This window comes from Anabrus simplex, chromosome 2 (assembly GCF_040414725.1).
Source record: "Anabrus simplex isolate iqAnaSimp1 chromosome 2, ASM4041472v1, whole genome shotgun sequence".
NCBI lineage: Eukaryota > Metazoa > Arthropoda > Insecta > Orthoptera > Tettigoniidae > Anabrus > Anabrus simplex.
This window is the reverse complement of record NC_090266.1, coordinates 254,507,560-254,532,082: the sequence shown is the minus strand read 5'-3', so window position 1 is coordinate 254,532,082 and position 24,523 is coordinate 254,507,560. Positions and strand designations below refer to the sequence as shown.

The 24,523-nt window shown below is 38.7% G+C and overlaps 1 protein-coding gene across 3 annotated transcripts in view; it reads right to left on the bottom strand.

The window, feature by feature from the left end:
* Positions 1-2,177: 2,177 nt before the first annotated feature.
* The window catches only part of LOC136864029 (JNK1/MAPK8-associated membrane protein), a 181,042-nt gene continuing 158,696 nt past the window's right edge, over positions 2,178-24,523 (bottom strand). For 2 of the 3 annotated variants that reach the window (XR_010859254.2, XR_010859255.2), the window contains one exon: positions 9,313-9,451. Coding sequence is in view for 1 of the 3 variants with exons in the window: in XM_067140543.2 (XP_066996644.2) it covers positions 9,311-9,451 (141 nt within the window). In the remaining 2 variants the exon portion in view is untranslated. Of the gene's footprint in view, positions 9,452-24,523 lie in introns of all 3 variants that reach the window. The other variant, XM_067140543.2, reaches the window with a different exon arrangement.

Sequence of the window (24,523 nt, the reverse complement as noted above, 5' to 3'; positions counted from 1 at the left end):
GGCGACGATGGGACAGGAAAGGACTAGGAGTGGGAAGGAAGCGGCCGTGGCCTAAATTAAGGTACAGCCCCAGCATTTGGCTGGTATGAAAATGGGAAACCACGGAAAACCATTTTCAGGGCTGCCAACAGTGGGGTTCGAGCCTACTATCTCCCTAATACTGGACACTGGCCGCACTTAAGCGACTGCAGCTATCGAGCTCGGTAGCAATTTCTTTATGCCCATACCAAAGTGTGTTGGAGTTCTGTCCAGGATGATTTTAAGCTCACTGAGGAAGTCCAGTCCGATGATTATTTTGTCCACCATGTCCGCAAAAAGAACCCGGTGCATCAGTCTACTGTCCCACGGATCATTCCATCACCGTCACACGAGAACAGGTGTCGTCTCTCCAGTGGCAGTCGCCAGGCTAAGGTTAACCACCAAGGGTTGAATTCTCCAGCGGTCCACAACCGTTGGCCTAACAATGATCCTCGTAGCTCCGGTTTCAATCAGTATACTTCAAACTACCCCGTCGGTGACTCCGTCTATCATCAGACTGCTACGATCGGATTGTAGTCTCATTACACGGGGCTGGGCTGCTGGAAATTGATTTTCCTGAGGCAACCTTCACCCCATACGACGTTTGTCGTTTTCCACAATTCCAGCAGGTGGCAGTTCCTCGGAGAATCCGCAGATTCGAGCATCATTCCGTTGCCTCGTTCACTCGGTTCCGCTTAGCTTCAAGGAAGTCGGTCAGGGACTTCTACTGTGGAGATGGAGGTTCATCTACTTCCATGCCATGCATCCTAGTCTAGAAGCGTACTTCACGGCCTCGGACTCCAACGCATGGCCGAGACCGTCTCCAAGGATCTTGCAGCAAGCGAGGCGAAGGGCCTGTTGGGTATCTGGGCCATGAAGATCGTGTTCGAATCTGCATGCCCAGCTGTTCGAAAAACATTTCTGGTGCTGATGGGTAAGCCAGGCAGATGAGATGGGTGATATGCATCTCAAACTCTTGGAGAGTCCCCTTACTACTCTGAGTCCTGGTCCAAAGCTGTTTCATAGGCGTTCTCCGTATCGGGCATAAATGTGGACTATGTGCTCATTGTTGTTCTGAACATCTTCTGGTATCGTCTGTATGACACTGAGAGCGTCTCCTCTCAGAGCTATGATGAGGGCTCTAGCTTTGTAAATTTCACTTCAACGGTTAGTAGAATAGACCACCTTGAACTGCTGCAGGTACATTCGCGATGGTACCTTCCCGTCGAACGCTAGAGGCTTCACCTCGGTCAAACTTGGTACTGCAGAGATTGGCCTCTCTGCATTGGCAACGTTTTGCACATTATCATGCAGCTGGGTGACTTCCCTCTGCAGGTCCTGACAAATAGTGTTATATTTTTGGTTAACCATGTCTCTTTTCTCATCATATTATAGTGTTCAATTTTTCTTCCTATTCGTCTTTGGGTAAAATTAGGAATTGATGTGCAGCTGCAATAATGGCAAAACCTTAGTTGTGTCAAGTGAATATAGAACAAGAACTAGGTAGCGTCAATGTGAAGTGATCCTGATAGGACAAAGAACAGGTAGCGTCTAGGTGAAGTGTTTCTGTTGTGTAATTAAGATGCATTTGATGGCATGTTATAGAACCAGTAGCACTCAACTCAGTGCAGACAGAGGAGTATTCCTACACTACTGGATATCCATGGGAGAAGGCGTGAGTGCACGTGTTCTTCAGGCAAGGTGACCTAACCTAACTGGCGAGGAGATTAGGTAGTTTGGGACTGATAAGGTAGGCAGCCCCTGAAGCTGGAAATCTGCAAAGGGTGAAGGGAACATATCTCTACTGGGCATCCATAAGGGGAGGGGATGGTTGATCTGGCTACATGGTTTCTGTGGCCAGGGCAGTAGGATACACAGGCGGCCACACGCTCAATAAGAGGTACCTTAAGATAAAACTAACCTTTTATTTGTAATTTTGTTTTATTTTTTCTCCAAATAGATCTATTGGGTTTTTACTGTACAGATCTGGAGAAAATAAAGGTCATTCATTCATTCATTCATTCATTTGTATGGCTTCTGGTCTCAATTGCATGCAGTAAATTATCACAAGAGGAAACCTAATGATTTACAGTATATGTGTGTGTACTCACTATACACAGACATCCTGGAATGCTCCTGATGGCAGTTGAAACCTGCAATATCTGGTCCACTGATTCCTACTGATTACAATGATGTTTCACACATGGGGTTTAATCCCACTTTTGTTGCAAATAAAAACAATGTCAGTTTTATTGATCTAATTTAATGTAGGATGACCCATTTTGTACATACAATATTACAGCTGAAAATGAATGAAAACAGTTTACAAATTATTGGCTATTAACAAAGTCTCTAGTCCTTGTAGCAGGTCTTCAGTATGCTGGAATTTACCTGAATTGAGATAACCTCCAGTAATCTTAATTGACAGGTCTCTTCCTTCACTTTGCTAAGTAAGCACCAGACTCTTCACTTAGCAGTTCCCTCTAGTTGGGTTCAAACACAAGTCTGTTGACTATCACACCACATGACTGCCATACACTTTGCTCAACTCCAGACAAGACCAGTAACTCATACAATCAATTTATTATAGTGGAAGCCATTTATTTTCAGTTACAACTCTGTTCATTTATAACTGTTCAGTCTGCTGAAACCAATTTATGAATAAATACAATTTAGAAAAATTCTGGAAAAAAAAAATCCATAACAGATTATACCTGAAAAGGAAATAAATAAATTAAAATAGAATGACATGATCCATTCATGAAAGAAGATCATCAGATTCTATCAAATAACACTTATGATTCTTCTCTTCTGATTGGTCCACCTAGGAATGCAAGGTTATGCAAGACGTTGGCACTGGTGTTGCACCAGCTGGCTTGTTTACTGTAACTTTCCATTATGTCACATTCTGGTGATGTCATCCGCCTTCCCACAGTGGTAATTATAGTCTAGTATTATTACTGTTATCATATTTTTCATTGTTTTGAATGATTTAAGGGATGCTTAATGAGCATTAGTGAATGGAGTTAATTAGTTAATGGAGTTTGAATTGTTGTGCTTTGTTGATATATGATTTAATTAATAGAGTGAAGACTGGGAAGCCTTTTAGGTGCATTTGGTTGTTGAGGTTTCTCTTACATCATTGGTCTATATGTATGACATGTTTCATTCATGGAATAACATAATCAAATTCTATCAAATTACACACATTTTCTATACTGGTATATAAGTTAACTTATGACTTAATATTATAGCGCAATGTAAAACCATTTATATTACAACATGAAATATGAAGCAACAGAAAGTTACAGTAAACAAGCCACCTGGCACATCAGTGCCAAAGTATTGCGTGACCTTGCACTCCTAGATGAACCTGTCAGGAGAGACGAACCACAAGAGCAGTACCGGTAATCAATGGTGTTACTCAATAGACAGTCCCTCAAATATTTCCACAACAGTATTTAATAATAATAATAATAATAATAATAATAATATTAATAACAGACTACAATTATGGTTGCACGTGAGCAGATGATGTCACCAGAGCATGACGTAACAAAAACCTTATGAACATACACATCTAAAGGACTTCCGCATCTTCAATATATTTATTAAATCATGTATCAAGAAAAATCCATGAAAATTATATAATTCTTTAATTCACTAATGCTCACTGAACATTCCTTCAATAATTCCAAACAATTTAAAATATGACAACAACAACAACAACAACAACAACAACAACAATAATAATAATAATAATAATAATAATAATAATAATAGCCTACAAGTACAACTCCGGGAAGACCTATGATGTCATCTCAATGCGTCTTAACGGAAAGTCACAGTAAACAAGCCAGCTGGTGCAACGCCAGTGCCAATATCAACCTTGCACTCCCACGTGGACCAGTAAGAAGAAAAGAACCGAAGGAGAAGTACTTGGTTAATATAAGTTATAACATTTCAACGATTGAGGTGCATGGTTCCAAAATCTGCCTTATCCATTTTAGCAAATTTTTCATCGAGATGAAAAAAGTTGTTTGCTCATCTTCAGTAATTTAAATGTATTTATTCATGTTTATTTAATCGGGGTATTTACATGTACTGATATATCTGAGAGCTGCATACAATTTGTGACTTACAAGGAAGATATTTACAAATTAAATTTGGACAAGGCATGTTTAGGAACTCAACATTGGATAAGGAGACTTGTGGAACTGTCATCGTAGATAAGGGCGGAGTTTGCAAACGTAATTAACTTTATGATGACAACTTCTGTCATGAAGTTATAATCAAAGTTCTTTTATTATTTATGTTCTTTGAAATCATAAAATATTTTAACTGTAGTATATAAAAAATATAGAAGGATATATATATATATATCAATCATTTAACTCAATATAAATCATAATGTAATATAATTTTCCAAACACTGCAAGTAAATGTTGCATAATTCATATTACAGTACTTTACTGCAATATTTTGAAGGGGGAATGATGTTTATCCAGATTTAACACCGACTCCCTCATACTCTGAAGTCAGTATCTTCTTTTTCCTCTTCGTCTTGATGTTCTGTGAAATCTTCATTCTCTGCAAACCGTTTCGAGAGCAGTTTATCAATACACTTTAGTGTTTCTGGTTTTAGTGGCACACCTTTCAGTAGAGTACTTACGGTAATGACAATTTTCTGATAATTCTTCAAGAGAGAATAGAAGACCCAATGTCACATTTACAATTGGACTCACCTCTAACCTCAACTGCAGACTTAGCCTTTCTTGAAGATGATTCTCTTCCACTGAAGTCGGAAATGCCATCCACTTGGAGATTTATTTACTTCAGATACACTAAATTTTCACTTCCGAGCCTTAGAACAGTGGCTTCTTCCTCAAACAGGTCAATATATTCTGCAGGATCCGCAATGACACTTCTTCCCCGTACCTTCTTCTCTATTCTTCCGAATACACAATCTGGAGGAAGGAAAGAATGTCCACCAACAGGAAACATTAGATGTACTTCCAGAAAGTTACTGGGAGGTTGAAGCTGTAACCAATAACACAGCTTCCGTCTGCATACATAATGGTTCAGATGATAATATAAAGCAGAAACTATTTCACTACACTCTTTGGGGCATTCATGTTCAAGCCAGATATAGATCATAACTATTTCTTTGTTTTGATGAGATTTTGACCCACCTCTGCAAGATTATCTGAATATAACTCCATTTGCATGAAATTCAAAGTTGTAATCTCCTGTAAATTAGAATAGTTCAGGTGATAGTATAATGCAGAAACTATTTCATTGCACCCTTTGCGGTATTCATGTTCAAACCAGATATAAATCGTAACTGTTTCTTTGTTTTGATGAGATATTGACCCACCTCCATAGATTGTAAGATTATACGAATATAACTACCTGCAGTAATATGCTGCTTGATCTGGTAGCTTGGGCAAAACCATATTCTTTTGAAAGTCAAAAGAAAATCTGACAAATGCTGACTCATCTTTCTGTATCAGGGCTTTAAAAGCAGTCACTTCTAGATTATGCGCATGAAATTCTGTCACTGCAAATAACTGACATTCAGAGCATACAGCAGTAGCTGGTGTCTTGGAACTAATATTATAATCAATCCCAAAAATTGCTCTGAAATAATCGTACTTAACTTTCATTTCAGGGAGGGCTCCTTTACCATAATTTTTGAATACTCAGATCCGTAGGCAAGTACAATCTGGTACATTTGTGTCTACAGTAGTGAGAGTTAACTGGCTGAAGTTTTACAGTACAGATTTTAACCTCTTCTCGTATTTTGAAATACTTAGATGATCTTGTGTCGCCGCCTCTATTCTCCTTTTGGTGATCGACCTGTGGTGAATGATTTCTTACACATACCTTTCACTCTGTCCTTGCCTATGCCCAGTATAGATAAGAGGGCCTTCTGACAAATTTGCAGTAATGAGGGTTCACTGCTTGCCTGACTCTGATGAAATACTTGACAGAAATACATTTCCTGGAACTGTTCAGCTTCACAACTCACTCTCTCTTGAGGCCAGGCCGTTTCGAGAGGACAACCATCTTTTAAAAACCGTAAGTTTAAAGCTTTCTTCACACCCATTTTACACTTTTTACTGATCAGCCCAAGTTTCTCAAACAGCCTCATTGTTTTCCATTACAGATTGGGGCTTCATTGACGGTTTCCACTATGGTCACTTACAGTTTACCATGCATCTGTCATCCTTTCTAACATAGCTTCTCAATTTTTGTTGCGGCCCTCCCAACCTTTCAAAATAAGGCAAACAAACCAGCCAACATTGAGAAACAATAATCGAGAATGGGACCGCTAGACTGAGAAGAAACTGAGAATGCTGCTGTTCTAAAATTTTAAATTTCATCGGCATTTCTCCACCACTCGTCACATGCATTTCACCTGCACGTTATCTCAGGCTTGGTTTCTAGAAATTTTTCGCTCCCGCTCCCCTCCTAGCCATTCGATGTGATGGTGTTTCTATAAATGCAGACTTTCGGCCTGAATTTTCGACACAGTGATTTCATCCTGTTTTGAATTGCTATAAAATTAAATTTTTTAGACTAAGAGGTCTGCAATATGTACACTTATTGTTCGTTTCCACCTGTATCATTTGTTTTTATTTCTTCTCTTCTTAGGTTAACACAGTTTTTAGATTCAATTATGTTTTGTATTAACCCCTTTTTTTCACTGAATTTTATCGCAGCGAGTTGTTTATTGCTCCATATGATGATGTAAATATTGTATATTATGCTGTTTTTATTTCTGTCATGTCTCTCTTTTGTTTTTTCATTTGTTCCTTCATTATGTTTGCTGGCATATTTTTAGCTTGTATTGCGTAAATTACTTTAACCCGCCTTTTTCACTAAAGATAGCTCAAACGAGTCAAAACATGTTTGAATTTGATTACTTCATCTAATGATGGAATTATATGATGTATTGAATTAGGAGGATTCACTTAATTTTTTTTTTTGTAAAGTGGTTGCCACTGATGAGACGTGGGCACGGGCCTGAATTAAAGCATCAATCAAATTAAGGGCGTCACCCAGGTTCGCCACGTCCACAGAAATTCCAACAGGAACCCAATCGGGTGAAGCTTAGGCTGATTGTGGCATACGACTATGAGGGTATTATTCTTACGCATGCTGTGCCTGAGGGACAATGTCAACAGTGACTACTATTGCCGATTTCTGGAGCGAAATCTGCATCTGGCTATGCGGCGGACATTTGCCCTATCGTGTTGCATAACAACGCATGCTGTCACATGGCAAACAATATCAAGCTCTACTGTAACGGTGGCATTTGGAGGTATTGGAACACCCTCCGTACTCACCAGACATGAGTCCTTGTGACTCTGACCTGCTTCCGAAGTTGAAGGAACCCCTCCAAGACCGCAGATTTCCTGACGTGGCATCTGCAATCCATAGAGAAGGGCGCTCTGTCACTGTCATCAACAGAGACCAGACTTTGCGGGTGACTACAATGAAGGAATGTAATGCAACTGTACTTGTTAGTTCATTCAATATTGCGTACTATCAATATTACCACTACATTATTTACAGACCTCGTAGAACTAAATGAAGCCACAGAACTAGTTACAAATATAGGACTGTGGCTGCGATTCGTAAATTGACAGAGGCTTGCAGACCTAACACGGAAAGGCATAACAGTTTATAATGAAGATGTATGTATGATGTATGTACGTACAGTGAAAAATGAAATGGCGTATGGCTTTTAATGCCGGGAGTGTCCGAGGACAAGTTCGGCTCGCCAGATGCAGGTCTTTTGATTTGACACCCGTAGGCGACTTGCACGTCGTGATGAGGATGAAATGATGATGAAGACGACACATACACCCAGCCCCCCTACCAGCGAAATTAACCAATTAAGGTTAAAATTCCCGACCCTACCGGGAATTGAACCCAGGACCCCTGTGACCAAAGGCCAACACTCTAACCATTTAGCCATGGAGACGGACTGTATATACAGTATGTATGTCTCAACTTGACACTAAACTCATTATACGCTTGATGAAATTACATTACATCTTGCATTTCAAGTTCACTGCAAGGGAGGACAGTTTTCGCGTGTTTGCAAATGGGCATTGTTGGCAGGCATTCTGAAACATACCTGAATGAAGGATTAAGAGTAAGGCAGTGTTATGGTTTACAAAATAAAATAAAATTAACCAGCTTCAATAGCTTTTATACAAAAAGAATGAGAGTAACACAAGACTGTGTTCAAGCAAAATCGAGGTAAGTATGTTTACCTGTTCTGTTTAGCTGTGTTCTTTTCCTACCTGGAAGGATCTCTCATCTTCTTTCTACTATGTTTTTGGCTGATCTCCAGCATGTTTCTGTTTTCCATTACTCCAGAAAAATGTGCACCGTTTTACTGAAGCTTGAAACACCAGCTGGTATGTCTTCCAGATATGTGTGTGTGAAAAACTGGTGCAAAATAACCTTGAACAGTATTGCCAACAGTTTCAAAGAATACACAGTGAACACAAAACTTCATAAACATCGCACAAACACTTTCTTCATCGAGTATTATTTGAGATACATTCCAGCTCTAGTGCCCATGTTTGGATAAGGTGGATTCTGAAAACAACATCTTAGGATAAGGTGGGTTTTTGAAACGTCACCTGAATCTGTGTTTCAATTATGTTAGGACAAAGTGGGTTTAGGAACAGTTTGTTTGTTGAAAAAAAGATGCTAAATCACATGAACTATAGAGAAAAGCTAATAACTCAATTTTCATTTTTAAAAAGATGGGTAAGGCGGATTTTGAAACTGTGCGCCTCAATTACTGGAAGAGAGGACACAGGTTTTAACATAAATTGTTTCACTCTTCTCAATAATATTAATACATTCATAACTTATATAAATATATTTAGGAAAAGTGTGTGATTTGATAGAATCTGATGATATTATTTCATGAATGAAACATATCATTCTATTTTAATTAAGTTGTTTCTTTGTCAAGTATTTTCTAAATTTGATTTATTCACACAATCAAATTGGGTGACTGCTCCACACAATGAACTACTCAATAATAATGGTACCAATTCAGCTACCCTCCAACACTCTTCACAAAAAACACTCTCTCAATACTTCTCTTCAACAACACCACAACACAATTAATGACGACAAAAACAACTGCTTCAACACTTCACCACGACAACACTCTCACAATACCCAGGAGTACTAGAAGTGGTAGAACCTTTGGGGTGTGTCCGGAGTAGGAACATTCTAGTTTTACACTCCAGACAGTTCATGGAGACACCAGATGAAAGGCAGTCATGTGTTCTCTAGCCCCCTTACTCACTCCTTCCTTCCTTCCTTCCAGGAAATGCTGAAGGGGGCTTCCAGAGGGCTGACAGGTGTATAGGTATGTATTACCTCTGTAATTGTCCTACCAACGAAATAATAGATATTTAAACAATAAAATGGAACATTATTTCCTATTTTCCCCAAAATACAAAACAAAGTAAACCTAACCTACGTAATTCAGTAAACATCTGCAAAACTTTAATTTAAACAAAATAATCATTAATCCTGATTACTTCCAACATACACAAATTATTGATTCCACTAAATGGATCACACATAACCAAAATTTTCTATTATGTTAAGTAATAAGTACTTGTATGTTCTTTGCATTTAACATTTTATCACACTTAATTTTAATTATCATCAAAATACAATTCACCTTCCTTGTAGGTACAAACCCTGTGGATACACACAATAAATATTATACTTGTTTCTTGAGTAAAGGGTACATCTGAGGACCTTATAAAATACCATGCGCTCATTCTTTTGTGGAGCGACTGTACATAGATCACAGTTCTTTCAACAATCTACTTTTGCCCAATATCACCAATAGCCAAATAAGCCTCATGAAGCATTTGAAGTAGGTCAGTTGCATCTCCACCCCCTTTGTCCCCTTAGCTTCAGTATTGGAAAGAAAATGGAATCTTTGGAATTATCACTGGTAAAAGATAAGAGCTATGCCTACAGCCATTTCTTGATGAATACAGTACTTTTGCATCTGTCTCTTAGCACAGGCCAGAGCAAAATGTAGCTTCCACCGACTTCTCATCCATGGCTGTGACAATGTGGAAACTGCTGGGGTATGAGTGGTGCTAGGCAATGACATTCAGAACACGACCAGTGTGTTTGATTGTTATGAAAGGTGTTACTCATAGCATCTGTCATGCTGCAACACGACTTTCTGGCCCCATGAGGAAAGCAATGGCAAAACATCTCACTCCTCATCTTGCCTAGTACGCCTAATTTTGGTACCGCTATCAGTTGGTGGTGCTATTTGAGGATCCAATCTTCCTCTAGGCTGATGACCTAACAGATAGATAAGAGCAAGCCTGAAGGATGGTAACTGATGTAAGATTCAATTAATTATATTTTCTACATGTTACTCAAATATGGAGATACTGCAGGTAACTTCAGATTTGTTCAATTAGGCACTCTTTACACAAAATTTTCAGTTCCTTTCTCACATTCCTGCTACCTATAGAGCCTAGGTATAAGTAACTCAAAGAAAAAGATGATTATCAGCGCTTCTGAAGAATCTACTCAACTACTAAAATATTGATTAGTACCAAAAGCCCTAAAAGAATTTCAATGAGCCTCTCACCATTTAAATAACTGAAAGAAGCACAAAGACTGCATCAAAATGTATATCTTGTGTTGATACAAAATTGCATATTATGTATGCCATGAAGACAGGCACCGGGTGAAAGGAAGAACAGAGTTCAACAGCGATAAATTCTTGTGAGGGTCCATGCAAAAGGAACATTTCTGCTTCAAACCAGGCTTGAATCACAGTCACTACAGCAAGGGGAGAATGCATCTGGCCCTCTACTGCAGCGGCTAATGTAGTGTTGGTTTGCCAATTGTACTGCAGTAAAATATTTATTAATCTCTTGTAGTGGACTTTGTTGGTGTCCAAATGTTTCTTCTCCATGAGACAGTCCTAAACAATACTGTTTCCTGCAGGCACACTTGCAAGTCTCATTTGGTGGTTTTCTTTCAGGTAAATAACCTACTTTTCTTCACCTATCTAACCAGTCCTTGGGCGAGGGTCTCATCGATAGCATTACAGCATGCAGATAGGTAGGAAGTCACATATTCAACAACGATCCTCCAGGAAACACTGCAAATGCCGGGATGCAGTAGAGCGCTGGCCTTCTGAGCTCACGTTGGCAGGTTCATCCAAGGCTGAGACCAGTGGTATTTGGAGGTGCTCAAATAAATCAGCCTCATGCCAGTAGATTTACAGACACATTAAAGAACTCCTGCAGGACAAAATTCCAGCACCTCAGCATTTTCAAAAACCATAAATGTTGCTGGTGGGATCTAAAAACAAATAACATTATTACTGGAACACTAGAAGTGGACCTTGCTCAGCTGATGTGGATTGAGTAGTACTGGTAGGTGCAACGACGCTCGCTCACCGGGTGCCAACGCAAAACAAAGAGCATAGGGGACAGCCAGGCACAACCACCTCTGCAGAGAAATGGCCAAAAAGCCACACCTAATGTGACTTACAGGAAGAATCAAAAGCCCAAATGCAGGCTACTAGGGTTCTCCATTATTCAAAGCTTCAACTAGCCAAAACCATACCACACTGAGATCTATAGTTGTGACCCATATCAAGGATTGAGAGAAGATGGGAAGGAATTCACCAGTTCTAAAAAGGAGAATGCCATAAAAAACCTGATTTCTTCACCTACACATACTAAAGGGACAGGACAAATGCACAAAAGTAATCATATTATGACTGATGTGGAATGTTTCCAGTTTCCATTGAGCAAGAAGACAGCTATAACATATGTAGACTCAAGCTGCAAAGAGAAATCAGCAACTACTGAAAATATATTCTCCAACCTGGAGAATACAAATGATGCCAGTGGATAGCAGTGTGACCAAATCATAGTTTCAGTTTCTCCATGAAGAAAACCACCTCCATTTACCATCAGAGGTGATTCCTTAACATATTCTGAAGGGAGAAATTCATCATACATAATACACACGGCTCTTTTATCATGAAAATAATAAAGAACACTTTTTTACTATGGGTTTTACGTCACACAAACACAGACAGGTCTTATGGCGACAATGGGATAGGACAGGGCTAGGACCAGCAAGGAAGCAACTGTGGCCTTACTTAAAGTACAGCCATGTGGAAAACCATCGAGAACAATAATCAGGCCTGCCAACAGAAGGGTTCGAAACCACCATCTCTTCAATGTAAGCTCAAAGCTACATGACCCAAACTGCAAAACCAACTTGCTCAGTTGATGAAGAATAACTCTGGCAAGCAAATGGAGAGCACTGTAACTACAATACCCCTGTTCAAGCCCTTAAGGAGAAGAACGTGCGTTACTGCATGCAGTCAGCAGAATCATCTCCTGCTACATTAAATGCCCTACTAAAGAGCTGAGGCCCATCACTAGGACTAGGATTTTTATGTAATATCAACATACAAAATATGCACATGTTTATGTAATAATATTTGGTGAAATATATAATATTTCATAAAAAATTAAATATGTAATATTAATTTAATTTTTATATAAATTATATTTTAAACATGATATTACTTGAAGATTTCTCATTTTATTGATTATATTTTTGCAAGATAAAGTGTGGTACCATAATGAATTAATTAAGCATGTCCTTGTCACAACAAACTTAAATAAATTCCATTATTATGTATGAAAAACTGCAAAAATTTAATTGAATTTTCACAATAATAATTTATTATCATTTACATAGTCACTGTTTAAACTATCTGTCCACTAAATATTAATTTGCAGAATTTTATCTTCTTACTTCACTCCGAATTGCAATGACCTATCAGATATATCTCCAAGTTTTCCATTGTCCTGGAATGCTGTCAGTCAGAGAGGATGTTTCTGTATGCAGAAAATCATTTCTCTGCATCACGCAAAGTTGCTGGTGCAAGTTTAAGTAGATTAAATTTTTCAGGGGATGTATTGTCTGGAGGATTCCCTTCTTCACCGCTAAGGTCGTTGCACACTGCAGTGGATGTTGAGAAGCCAGGGTTTCTCTTCATAACAGACTCCCTTCCTGTCTTCTGAGATAATCCTAATTATCTCCGTCATACTCCTCAATGCCTCGCCACACTCACAGTTCCTACACTTGCACTCCCTTAGCCACTTTTATGGAAAAATGAAAAGGGAAGTAAACATAAAATAACTTATTGTCTAGGATAGTACACAAAGATCCCATGACAATAAGGTAATTAATACACTACAATACTACTTAGTTGTAAGTGAAGTGTTTAGTGAATTGAAATATGGATGGTACTTCTGGACCATCAAAACAGACTGTCAGACCTGTGTTTTGTGGATGAAGTGATTCATGTAGGATGTTAAAAGGTTTGTTTTTTTCACCTATTCAATACATATAAATTTTATAAATTAGGAATTTATTGTAGATTCCACTTGAGACATGTTTCGCCCTTCATTGAGGGCATCATCAGTCAAAATATCACCTCAAGGTAAAAAATCAGGTAACTGGTTAGTAGTAGACATGTACAAATTATTACATATTATTAACAACAATATAAAAATTAAGTATGGGAAAAAATTTGCACAAAAGTGATGGTTGAACATGTAGGTTTAGATGAAAAGTCAGCACCAATGCCTAAAAATAACAAAGTAGAGTTCTGCAGTGGTGCTCTGGAGAAATAGTTGACGCAATCATATGAAAATAAAAAGTTTAAAAAATATTTACAATAAAACAATTAAGGGAGAAAAGGTGTAGTGTTTGGCATCAATGTTAGTAACCAAAAATTGATGTCAAAGGTTGGTAACTATACAGTATTTACATAGTTCAATTGAACAGTTGAGATAAAGTTTTTTAAAAATATTTACATTTAACATTCAGCGTAAATGTTTGTAATAAAAACTAATGTTAATGATTGGTAACTATATAGTAATTACATTATCTAATTGAAAGTTGAGAATTTACAATTATATACATATTTACACAAGAGCAGCTGGTGCGCAAGGATAAAAAATTTTAGTACCAAGTGCGTCCTGATGTTTTAGAGGTTGGAAGAAAGAATTAGCATTGACATTTCAGAAATATGTAGAGCAGATTATTTTAGTTAAAAATCACCGGGGGTAGGGGAAATTTTTATAGCCAAATGAGGTTTTATAGGCATCAAGCTGAAAGTTTTCCAGTTGAAGCGCCGAGATCGGGACGGAGACTGGTCAGTGTGGCTGGAGATTCATGGGTAATCCGTGCGTTTGAACGACAACAATGGTGACAGTTAAAGTGGGTAATTGCTAATTAGGAAAAATGTTGTGGGTTGAAACTTCTGCTTATTCTTTTAGTTGATTTCTGTAGCATCGATTGTGATGTGGAGACATCGGTGTGAAATGCCGGTGAGACAAAATGATATTGTTCCGTGGAATAAAATAAGGCGGACTACGGGATGAAGTTGTTGGTCTTTACTGGTCTGGTGAGATAGAATAGAGTTGCTTGTGTTGTGGACTGCTGTGGAGAGATTAGAAAGTATACGGCAACTGCAGAGTCAGAGCGTTAAAGCTGAGGTGAGGCATCTTCTTATTCTGACTGCGAAGAGGAGCCGTAGTGGCCCGCCATATTTGTGCCGATGTGCACTGGGTTCCGGCGAGTTGTTGAAAGTTGGATTGTAAGAAGTGGAAGTTATCTGTAATTGAGACGTTAATAGTATTAGTTTGTGTGTAAGAAAGGTTTATGGTAAGTAATGAAGAGTGAATGTTATGTTACGTACCTGATGTGTCGCTGAGAGGTGATTGTTGATGAGTATTGGTGGACTAAGAAGGAGGCTCAGTCGGTAATACGCACATGCGGTTAGCAATGGCGGCGGGAGGAGTGGATAGCTTTGGGGGGGAGGGGCATGGGCGGAGTCATGCGCAAAGGTGAGCTGTCAGAATGGAGGAAGGTAGAGTGGAGGGGCGAGCTAGTTGTGTATTGGGAGTGCAGGTTGATGTAGTGTTGGTTTATAAAAAGAGGGGGGGGATAAGGAACCGAAAGTTACGCGGATAATATTGATGCCTTTGGTTAATGTGATGAATGTTATTTGCTTGTGTTGGGTGTTGTATTGTTTTTGAAGGTCGAGTGGTTCTTATTTCTCGTGTTGTATCGGTGGGGTCGTGGTGGAGGGGGGGGTGCTTGGGTGGGAGGACGTGTGGGCTTGCTGTTGTTGTGTGTGGGGGAATTGGTCGGAAAGGGGGAGGTGGGGGGTAGGGGGGGTAATTGTCGACGTGCTGGGTGAGTTAGTTAATGTGGTATTGAAGATTTTAGACAAGTTGTTGCCTTGAAAATTTATTTTTTGTAGTAAGGTGGGAATTTGTTCATAAAGGGGGTTTTTTAAATCTATTATCTCGTTGAGGTTTTTATCCTTGTTGAAGTGTTGGTCTAGAAAGATGTATAGGTTCTCAAACTCAGTCATTAGTTTGCCCTTCTCGACTTTTTTTAGGATTGTTAAGTCTTGTTCTATTGTGGTGAAGTGGTGGCCAGTGTCCCTCATGTGGGTGCTCATTGCGGAAAATTTATTATGTTTTTGGGCATTGTAGTGTTCTAAATAACGGGTTTGGAAGCTTCGGCCAGTTTGTCCGATGTACGAGGAGTTGCATTGTGAACAGGTGAGTCTGTAAATACCTGATTCATACGAAAAAACACAGCAGTATCTCAGAAGACAAATTCCATATATGATAAGAAGATGAAGATCACATCCACAGCAACCATAATGCAACCAGAGGAGATAAGGAAAAGATGGAAGGATTACTTTGATGAACTCCTGAATGTGGCAAGGTGTGTAGACAGGGTTGCCAGACATCCCGATTTGGTGGGACATGTCCCAATTTTTACATAAAACTCCTGCGTCCCACTTTGAACTTAGGCCTGAATTTAGTAAATTAACCTCATTTAGCTTCTTTTTTAAAAAAATGCTATTTGTTCAGGGCGTTGACCCATGTGGGTCTTTTTCCCCTACTGGCACCATATTGTATGAACCTGCATGTAATTGGAATGGCGGTAGTGTGGAATGTTGTGTGTTAGGAAAGGAAGATTAAGGATGTCACAAACACCCAGTCCCCAGGCCAGGGATATTAATCATTACAATTAAAAACCCCTGACCCAGCCAGGAATCGAAGCCAGGGCCACCGGGTGACAGGCGGACCACCTCATTTAGTTACTATTTTCTGTAATTCTTTTGCAAGCTGCAACTGTTTTCAACTAAATGTTTACAGAATTAAGCTGGAATAATATACATTAATTTAGGTGATAATGATGCAAATTGGCAACTCTGAATTTTAAATCATAACCGGTTCTAGAATGCATCGTCATAAGCTCGCTCGCAGCACGGGTTGATCCGTGCATGCACCGGCAACGTAAAGAAATCAGAAAAATGACTGTTGAGAAACTGGGTAGTAGTCCCATTCTCGTTAAATTGGTAATTTTCCTGAATCTGATTAAAATGTCAATATCAAGTGAAAGTGGTGGTGAAACAGACCTTCCTTCGAAACCCGGTGAAAAGGAGAACAAACTGCATTTGAAGGTGAAGATTCCATTGCAGAAAAAATAAAGAGTTTGTATAAATTTTGAGAAACACAGATCTCTACTTATTCTTGGATAGAGAAGGGTAAAAAGGAATATTTTGCAAAGTGTAAGGTATGTAATAGCCAATTTAGTGTTAGTCATGGTGGTGAATATGACATTACGAAACATTTGAAAACTGATGCTCATAACAAATTTGTGACACAGAGAGAAGAAAAAATTCAGCAAAAATTTTTTTTTGTTGTTGTTAGGAGTGGTGATAACTTCTTTTTTTACAATTTGCTTTATGTTGCAACCAACACAAATAGGTCTTATGGCAACGATGGGATAGGAAATGCCTAGGAGTGGGAAGGAAGCGGCCCTGGCCTTAATTAAAGTACAGCCCCAGTATTTGCCTGGTGTGAAAATGGGAAACAATGGAAAACCATCTTCAGGGCTGCTGACAGTGGGGTTCGAACCCACTATCTCCCGGGTGCAAACTCATAGCTGCGCGGCCCTAACCGCACGGCCAACTCGCCCGGTTAGTGGTGATAACAAAGAAACAGATGATGTGATTAAGGCCGAAGTAAACTTTGTGTATCATACTGTCAAGCATTCTCACAGTTACTTATCCAGTGATTGTGCAGGATCTTTGTTTCCATCATTATTTCTAGATTCTAGAATCACCAGTAAATATAGGTGTGGAAGAACCAAGATGATAAAAATTGTTAAGAATGTCTTAGGGCCATTTTAATTAAGTGCTTGTGCTTCTAAAAAATGATAAAATGTTTGGAGTACAAACAGATGCTTCAAATAAAGGGAATGTTAAAACATTTTGTTATTGTTACGGCACTTTACAAGAATTCAAGGTGTACAGACGGAACTGTTGTGTTTTTATAATTTACACTTTGAAGACTCCACAACTATAGCTAGTTCTATTGTAGATAAACTGGTTGAAAATAACTTACCTGTTATTGGGTTGACAATGCCACAGTTAATTTTGGGAAGAACGAAAGTGTTTATACTGTTTTAAAGGAACACAAAATAATTTAATTGCTATAGGTTGCCCTTGCGTTTTTTTTAATAATTCTGTGAAACATGATTGTAATGTGTTTAAATATGATGTAGTGTGTATTGAGATAGATCATATACCGAGTTTAGTAATTCAACTAAGAAGGTACCTTTCTGAAAGAGTTTTACGAGTGGCTAGATGTGGAATGGGCTGAACTTACTCGCCATGTTCCCACAAGATGGTTATCTTTGGTACCAGCAGTTGAAAGGTAGGTAAATAATTTGGAACCTATAAAGTCTTACTTTCTAACTCAGAAAAATCTTCCTAAAATTATTAAAACATTTTTTTGAAGATCAATTTGCTCAATGCTATCTTGGCTTTCTTGTCAATGTTGGTGTACTGTTTCAGCAAGCAAATTCAAAACTTCAAGCAGAGAGTTGTTTAATTATCAAGCTTTTTTCCTGTATCAGATAATTTGAGAAATAGTCTTATAAACTGTAGCAAGCAGAAGTTTTACGGATCAATTGCTACCTCTTATTGCCCGTTTTTGTAATGATACTGCTATTAATCAATTTAAAGACAAAGCTAATTTGTTCTTTAACACAGCCATAATATACCTAGAGAAATGATTTCAGTTTGAAAATAACACGCTTAGGCATTTGTTAATTTTGTCTTTAAGAGATCCTAATATGTTGTCTATGGATAATCTTACTCAAATTGTAAAACAGTTTCAGATTCCTAATATAAATGTTGATTTTTTGTTTGAAGAATATCTTGCATTAAAAGATTTTGTAATAGAGAACAAAGGTGAAAATTTGCCCATTACTGAAATGGACCAAAAATGGGTTCAATTTTTTTTTTTTTTGTACATATCAAGCTCCTGAGTATCTTTTGTGTTTTGCATACCACATTCCAATGCCTCTACAGAAAGAGTTTTTAGTCTCATGAATGGTTTTTGAAGAAAAGAAATAGGTTGAGCATGAACACACTTGAGGGTGAGTTACTTGTAAAATTCAATTACAATCTGCCTTATCAAGAGTTTAAGCAGTTTTTAAATTCCGGGAATGGGAAGAAACTGATTGAAAGTGCCAAATCCAGTGAGAAATATGCATGCACTGAGACAGAGTAGCCTACGCTTACATATGTTGTAGGACTTATAGGAGCCTATGTAATAACTTATAAGAAGGGCATTCTTTACAGTTTTCTGTAAGTATAATGTTTTAAATTGTGTATAAATGAGGAACATTATTGCTTATAATGGCACATTTTACCCTGCCTATACGGCCATACCAGTTATCCGTTCTAATAGTCCCTATGTAAATATTTAATGCCAAGGAAAGAACTGTCCCTCTTTGGAATTTACACAATCTGGCAACCCTGAGTGTAAGAGGTGGAATGTGAGGGGAGAAAATCCAAGAGTGAAATCACAATGGAAGAGGTGGAAACTGCTATCAAACAAATAAAAGTGGATAAAGCAGCAGGACTGGATGAACTGATTGTGGGAATTGTAACAGCAGCATGACCCATTGGTCTACAATGGCTGTATAGGCTATTTAGATGTATTTGGAAAAGAAAAATTGGTAACAAATTACTGATGTAAAGGACTAATAACACATATATTTAAGAATGGGAACAAGAAGATACGTGATCATTATTGAGGAATCGCACTCCTAATCCAGGTAGCAAAAATATTTGAAAGGGTACTAGAAAATAGAATGGGAAGGAAAGTGGAAGGACAATTACAAGAAGAGCACTATGGCATTCGAAATGGAAGATCAACACCATATCCCATCTCTGGTATGTGACAGTCAATGGAAAAACATTGGGAATGTGGAAGAGATATGCTGTTGATATTCCTTCATTTAGAAAAGGCTTACAATACTGTACTCAGAACAAAAGTATGGAAAATAATGCAATAGAGTCCAGACACACGTCAGGAGGACAGAGTGGTCTTGGCATGAAACTGGACCACAAGCTGGCTTCATGCCTACATGGCTAGCATACTGGCCTTTGACCACAGGGGTCCCTAGTTCCATTCCCGGCAGGGTCGGGAATTTTAACCATAATTGGTTAATTTCGCTCACACTGGGGCTGGATTTATGTGTCGTATTCATCATTTCATCCTCGTCACGACGTGCAGGTTGCCTACGGGAGTCAAATCAAAAGACCTGCATCTGGCAAGCCGAACTTGTCCTTGGGCATTCCCGGCACTAAAAGCCATATGCCATTTCATATCATTTACTGGACCACAACGAGGAAGGGGTTCTCACCCTGTTATTCTTAATGGTAATAATAATGATATTGGCTTTACGTCCCACTATCTACTTTTATGGTCTCTGGAGACGCTGAGGTGCCGGAATTTAGTCCTGCAGGATTTGTTCTACGTGCCAGTAAATCTAGCGACAAGAGGCTGACGTATTTGAGCAACTTCAAATACCACAGGACTGAGCCAGGACCGAACCTGCCAAGTTGGGGTCAGAAGGCGGCCAATGCCTCAAACGTCTGAGCCACTCAGCCCGGCTATTCATAATGGTTATGGATGAAATTGTGAAGGAAACTAAGGTAAAATATGGGGGCAGGGAGCTTAAGGTAAATGCTGTTTGCAGATGATACTGTGGTGTAGGGAGCAAAGACACGGAAAGCACAAGGGCAACTCGACATGTTGAGTGAGATAATTGAAAATTATGTAATGAAAACTAGCATGGAAAAGAATAAGACAATGGTGTCAACTAGAGCAAAAAGGGAAGGGAAGGGAAGGGAAGGGAAGGGAAGGGAAGGGAAGGGAAGGGAAGGGAAGGGAAGGGAAGGGAAGGGAAGGGAATTATAGAAAACTAAACTGAAAAAAACCTCAAAATTGTGGACAGCTTCAAGTACTTAGAAAGCGAACTGATGTAGGATGAAGGCCTGGATATGGGGATTGGTAAAAGGATTCGACAGGGTAATGCATTCTAGCAGAAACCTGGTGTCGATGGAAGAAGGAAGTAACAATGAAGTGTAGAGAGGTGATTTATAAGATGGACTACTGCCCAATACTGACATATGCAATAAGAGACCTGGACACTGACAAAGAGACAGGAGAATAAAATCTAGGACAAATTTCATCTTCATCCGTGGTGGAGTTATATATAACAAATTTCAACTTAAACGTTTGGAAATTTCCACCTTTCCACCACTTTAAAATCTTATGATTTTCTTAGATTACAATAACATTAATTTATTTTAATTTTTTTTGTTGGTATATGTTTCGTTTTCCATGGAAAACATCATCAGCCGTGATCTCGAATGATAGGTTTTTTGTTTGTTGTTTTTGCTATTTGCTTTACGTTGCACCGATAAAGATAGCTCTTATGGCGACGATGGGACAGGAAAGGCCTAGGGATAGGAAGGAAGTGGCTGTGGCCTTAATAAAGGTACAGCCCCAGCATTTGCCTGGTGTGAAAATGGGAAACCATGGAAAACCATCTTCAGGGCTACCGACAGTGGGATTCGAACCCACTATCTCCTGGATGCGAACTCACAGCTGCACGCCCCTAACCGCATGGCCAACTCGCCCGGTTGAATGATAGTTAAAATATACACAAAAACACTAGCAACATAGGTAAAACACATATTAAAAACAACTTGTCTTTGACTAAATAAAAGGTTTAAATGTCTGAAGAGTCAGTGTTTTTCTCTTTGTTGTTACTGTTTGGCACCTCTTGATGTAAAAGTAGTGTTCATGAAAAGCCACTTTAAAACTATCCTAACAGAGCTCGATAGCTGCAGTCGCCTAAGTGCGGCCAGTATCCAGTAATTGGGAGATAGTGGGTTCGAGCCCCACTGTCGGCAGCCCTGAAGATGGTTTTCCGTGGTTTCCCATTTTCACACCAGGCAAATGCCGGGGCTGTACCTTAATTAAGGCCATGGCCCCTTCCTTCCAATTCCTAGAACTTTCCTATCCCATCGTCGCCGTAATACATATCTGTGTCAGTGTGATGTAAAGCAAATAGAAAAAACTATCCTAAAATACGGGATCTTAAAATTTCTTATAAATAATTAAAACAGTAGTTGTAGCTATGCAAGTTCTTGTAGCATTCAGCTTTGACGTGATGGACAGGTAAGGTGAATTTTCTTAGGCCTAGTCCAATTCATCTCGCAAGATTTCATTAGCACGGGCACAGAACATTTTTTAACACACGTTTTCTTCTTTGTCTCAGGAGTTTGGCTTTATATTTAATCGATAGCTCATAGTTTCATAATCCTGCTCTCTGAAATGTGTAGAGCATACGAAACTATATTCGGTTGGTGAGAAATTAGCGAGACTAATTTTTTTTTGTTGCTAAGTGCGATATCTCTCTGGAGATTTCTCTCAACTGGGGAATGCGTGAAAACCTACATCTTCTTCCTTTGATGTTTTTTCGATGTGCTTGCATGGTTGCAACCATACACAACACAGTGAACCATGTTTTCACTTGGGAATTTTTTCAGTAGTTAGATATGCTGAGCCAACAGTTGCGCTGTACACATTCATCCATCGAGATTATTCTTAACATAGCTTTTATCGCCTCATTCCGAGTACCTTCCTGCCATTGTTATCACCAGTTTGTATCAGCAATAATTCTCGCTACTTTCATGCCTGTTACTTCTAACTTATGAATGAGATATCCTGAGTCCACCCAGCTTTCATTCCCGTAAAGCACAGCTGGTCTGAAAACAGACCGATGTAAAGATAGTTTCATCAGGGAGCTGCCTTCTTTCAAACAGAATACAGTTGATCGCAACTGCGAGCTCAATGCATTCGCTTCACTACACCTTGATTCAATCTCACTTACTATATTACCATCCTGGGAGAACACACATCCTAAATACTTGAAATTATCTACATGTTCCAGCTTTGTATCACCAATCTGACATTCAGTTCTGTTGAATTTCTTACCTACCGACATCACTTTAGCCTTCGAAAGGCTAATTATCACACCATATTCATTGCACCTATTTTCCAATATACTGGACACCAGGTCTGAAAGGGTTAAGGTACAGCCTGGTGTGAAAATGGGAAACCACGGAAAACCATTTTCAGGACTGCCGATAGTGGGATTCGAACCTACTATCTCCCGGATGCAAGCTCACAGCCGCGTGCCTCTACGTGCACGGCCAACTCACCCGGTAGATGATTTATTTAGTCAGATGTTTCAAACTTACATTTCTTACGAGTGTTTTTGATGAAACAATCTGAACAGTGATAAATTGTGAACGATATTCATCTTACCAACTAATAGAAATACTTTGTTAATTTTTGTGTGTCGGATTCTAATCTTCTCAGACTGTGACAAGTAATTAATTATTGAATTAATTTCAATCTATGACTGTGTCTTTGGACTTATTGAAGTCGTGATGTTTTCCAAATATCTTGTGTAGACATTGGACTGTGATTAGTTCCAATCCGTGTTTAATCTGTGCAGACCTTGAACTGTGAGCTTACGATAGACTGTGAATTACATATTCAAACTTTGTTCAAGGTAGACATTGAACTGTGTTGAGAAGTGAACTACATTCATGGTAGACACTGAACTGTATTTAGGGTGTACATTTACCACAAATTAAACTGTTTATTCAAGACTAGTAATGAACTGTGCATTTAAACTGTGAGTTTTCAGTAGACTATTTTTTTTTAGTGTGATCAAACCACGGACTGTGGAGGAGTGAAACATATTTTCAGTTCATTTCAAGTTGACGAACTAGATCGGTTCATATGTGAAACATTTTTCTTTTTCCGAGTGACTGAGTTAAGACTGCTCATAACTAAACAAATATTTTGTGTGTGATAATTTCAACCTGTTTCAAGCATCACATTTTCTTTAATCACACTACGAGTAACTCTTTCGTTCAAATCTGTCATTCAAGAAGCTCTTTCCATGTCCAGGTGCTAATGTGTACAATCATAAGCCATTCTCCGTGCAACCAAATCTCAATGTTCACGCTACTACATTATTCCGATCTTCTGGACGTCGTATGGATATTCCAGAACTTCTAGAATTTCCATCGCGGGAGAAATCGTGGTTCCATGGTGCTGAGAGGGGACTGATGGCCGTACAAGGAGAGCAGCAGGATTTCAAGTACATCACCAGCCTGGATGAGGATAGGATCATCTCCTGCATATTTGCTGTATGAAGGTGATATAATTTTGAACTTTGTTAATAAATTCAGAAAAAAAACTTAAGAATTAAAAAAAAAAAAACCCTCTCCCTCTGTAAGCACTTCAATCAGAACGGTACACGCCCTGCGTCTAACTCATGCTCATCAGAGAAGAGAACCATATTTACTGTTACAAGACAGTATTCAGTTCAGTAGTAACAAAATAAATTGTTTAATTATTTCAGATTGCTTTGTGCTTTGTTAAACAAAGCTATGAAACTACACCAGCTAATGTATTGCTGATTAAACGGTGGCACCACATAGCTGCACGACAGCGCTGCACCAAGAAAATTCAGAAGAAAATCGGTGATTTTATACGAGTGACATGTAAACATTTTAATATTAACATACAGAATGCACCTTTGCTTAATATAGTTTATACATTTTAATTTCGACATTTAACTTCTGAAAATATTTACCATGTGTCATCCGAAAAAACGTGTCGACCGAAGTAGCTCCGCCCCCTTTATTTTGGATAAACAGGGTTCTACTGTACATAATGTCGCACAAAGACATTGAAGGTTTTCGGCGACTCAAGGATGGAAATGAGCTTGGATTGGAAAGGTCGTGGAATTAAGGTACAGCCCTTGCATTTACCTGGTGCGAAAATGTGAAACCATGCAAAACTATCTTCAGAGCTGCCAAAGGTGGGATTTTTCTATTTTTTTTTTTTTAGAATTTGTTTTATGTTGCACCAACACAGATAGGTCTTATCGCGATGATAGG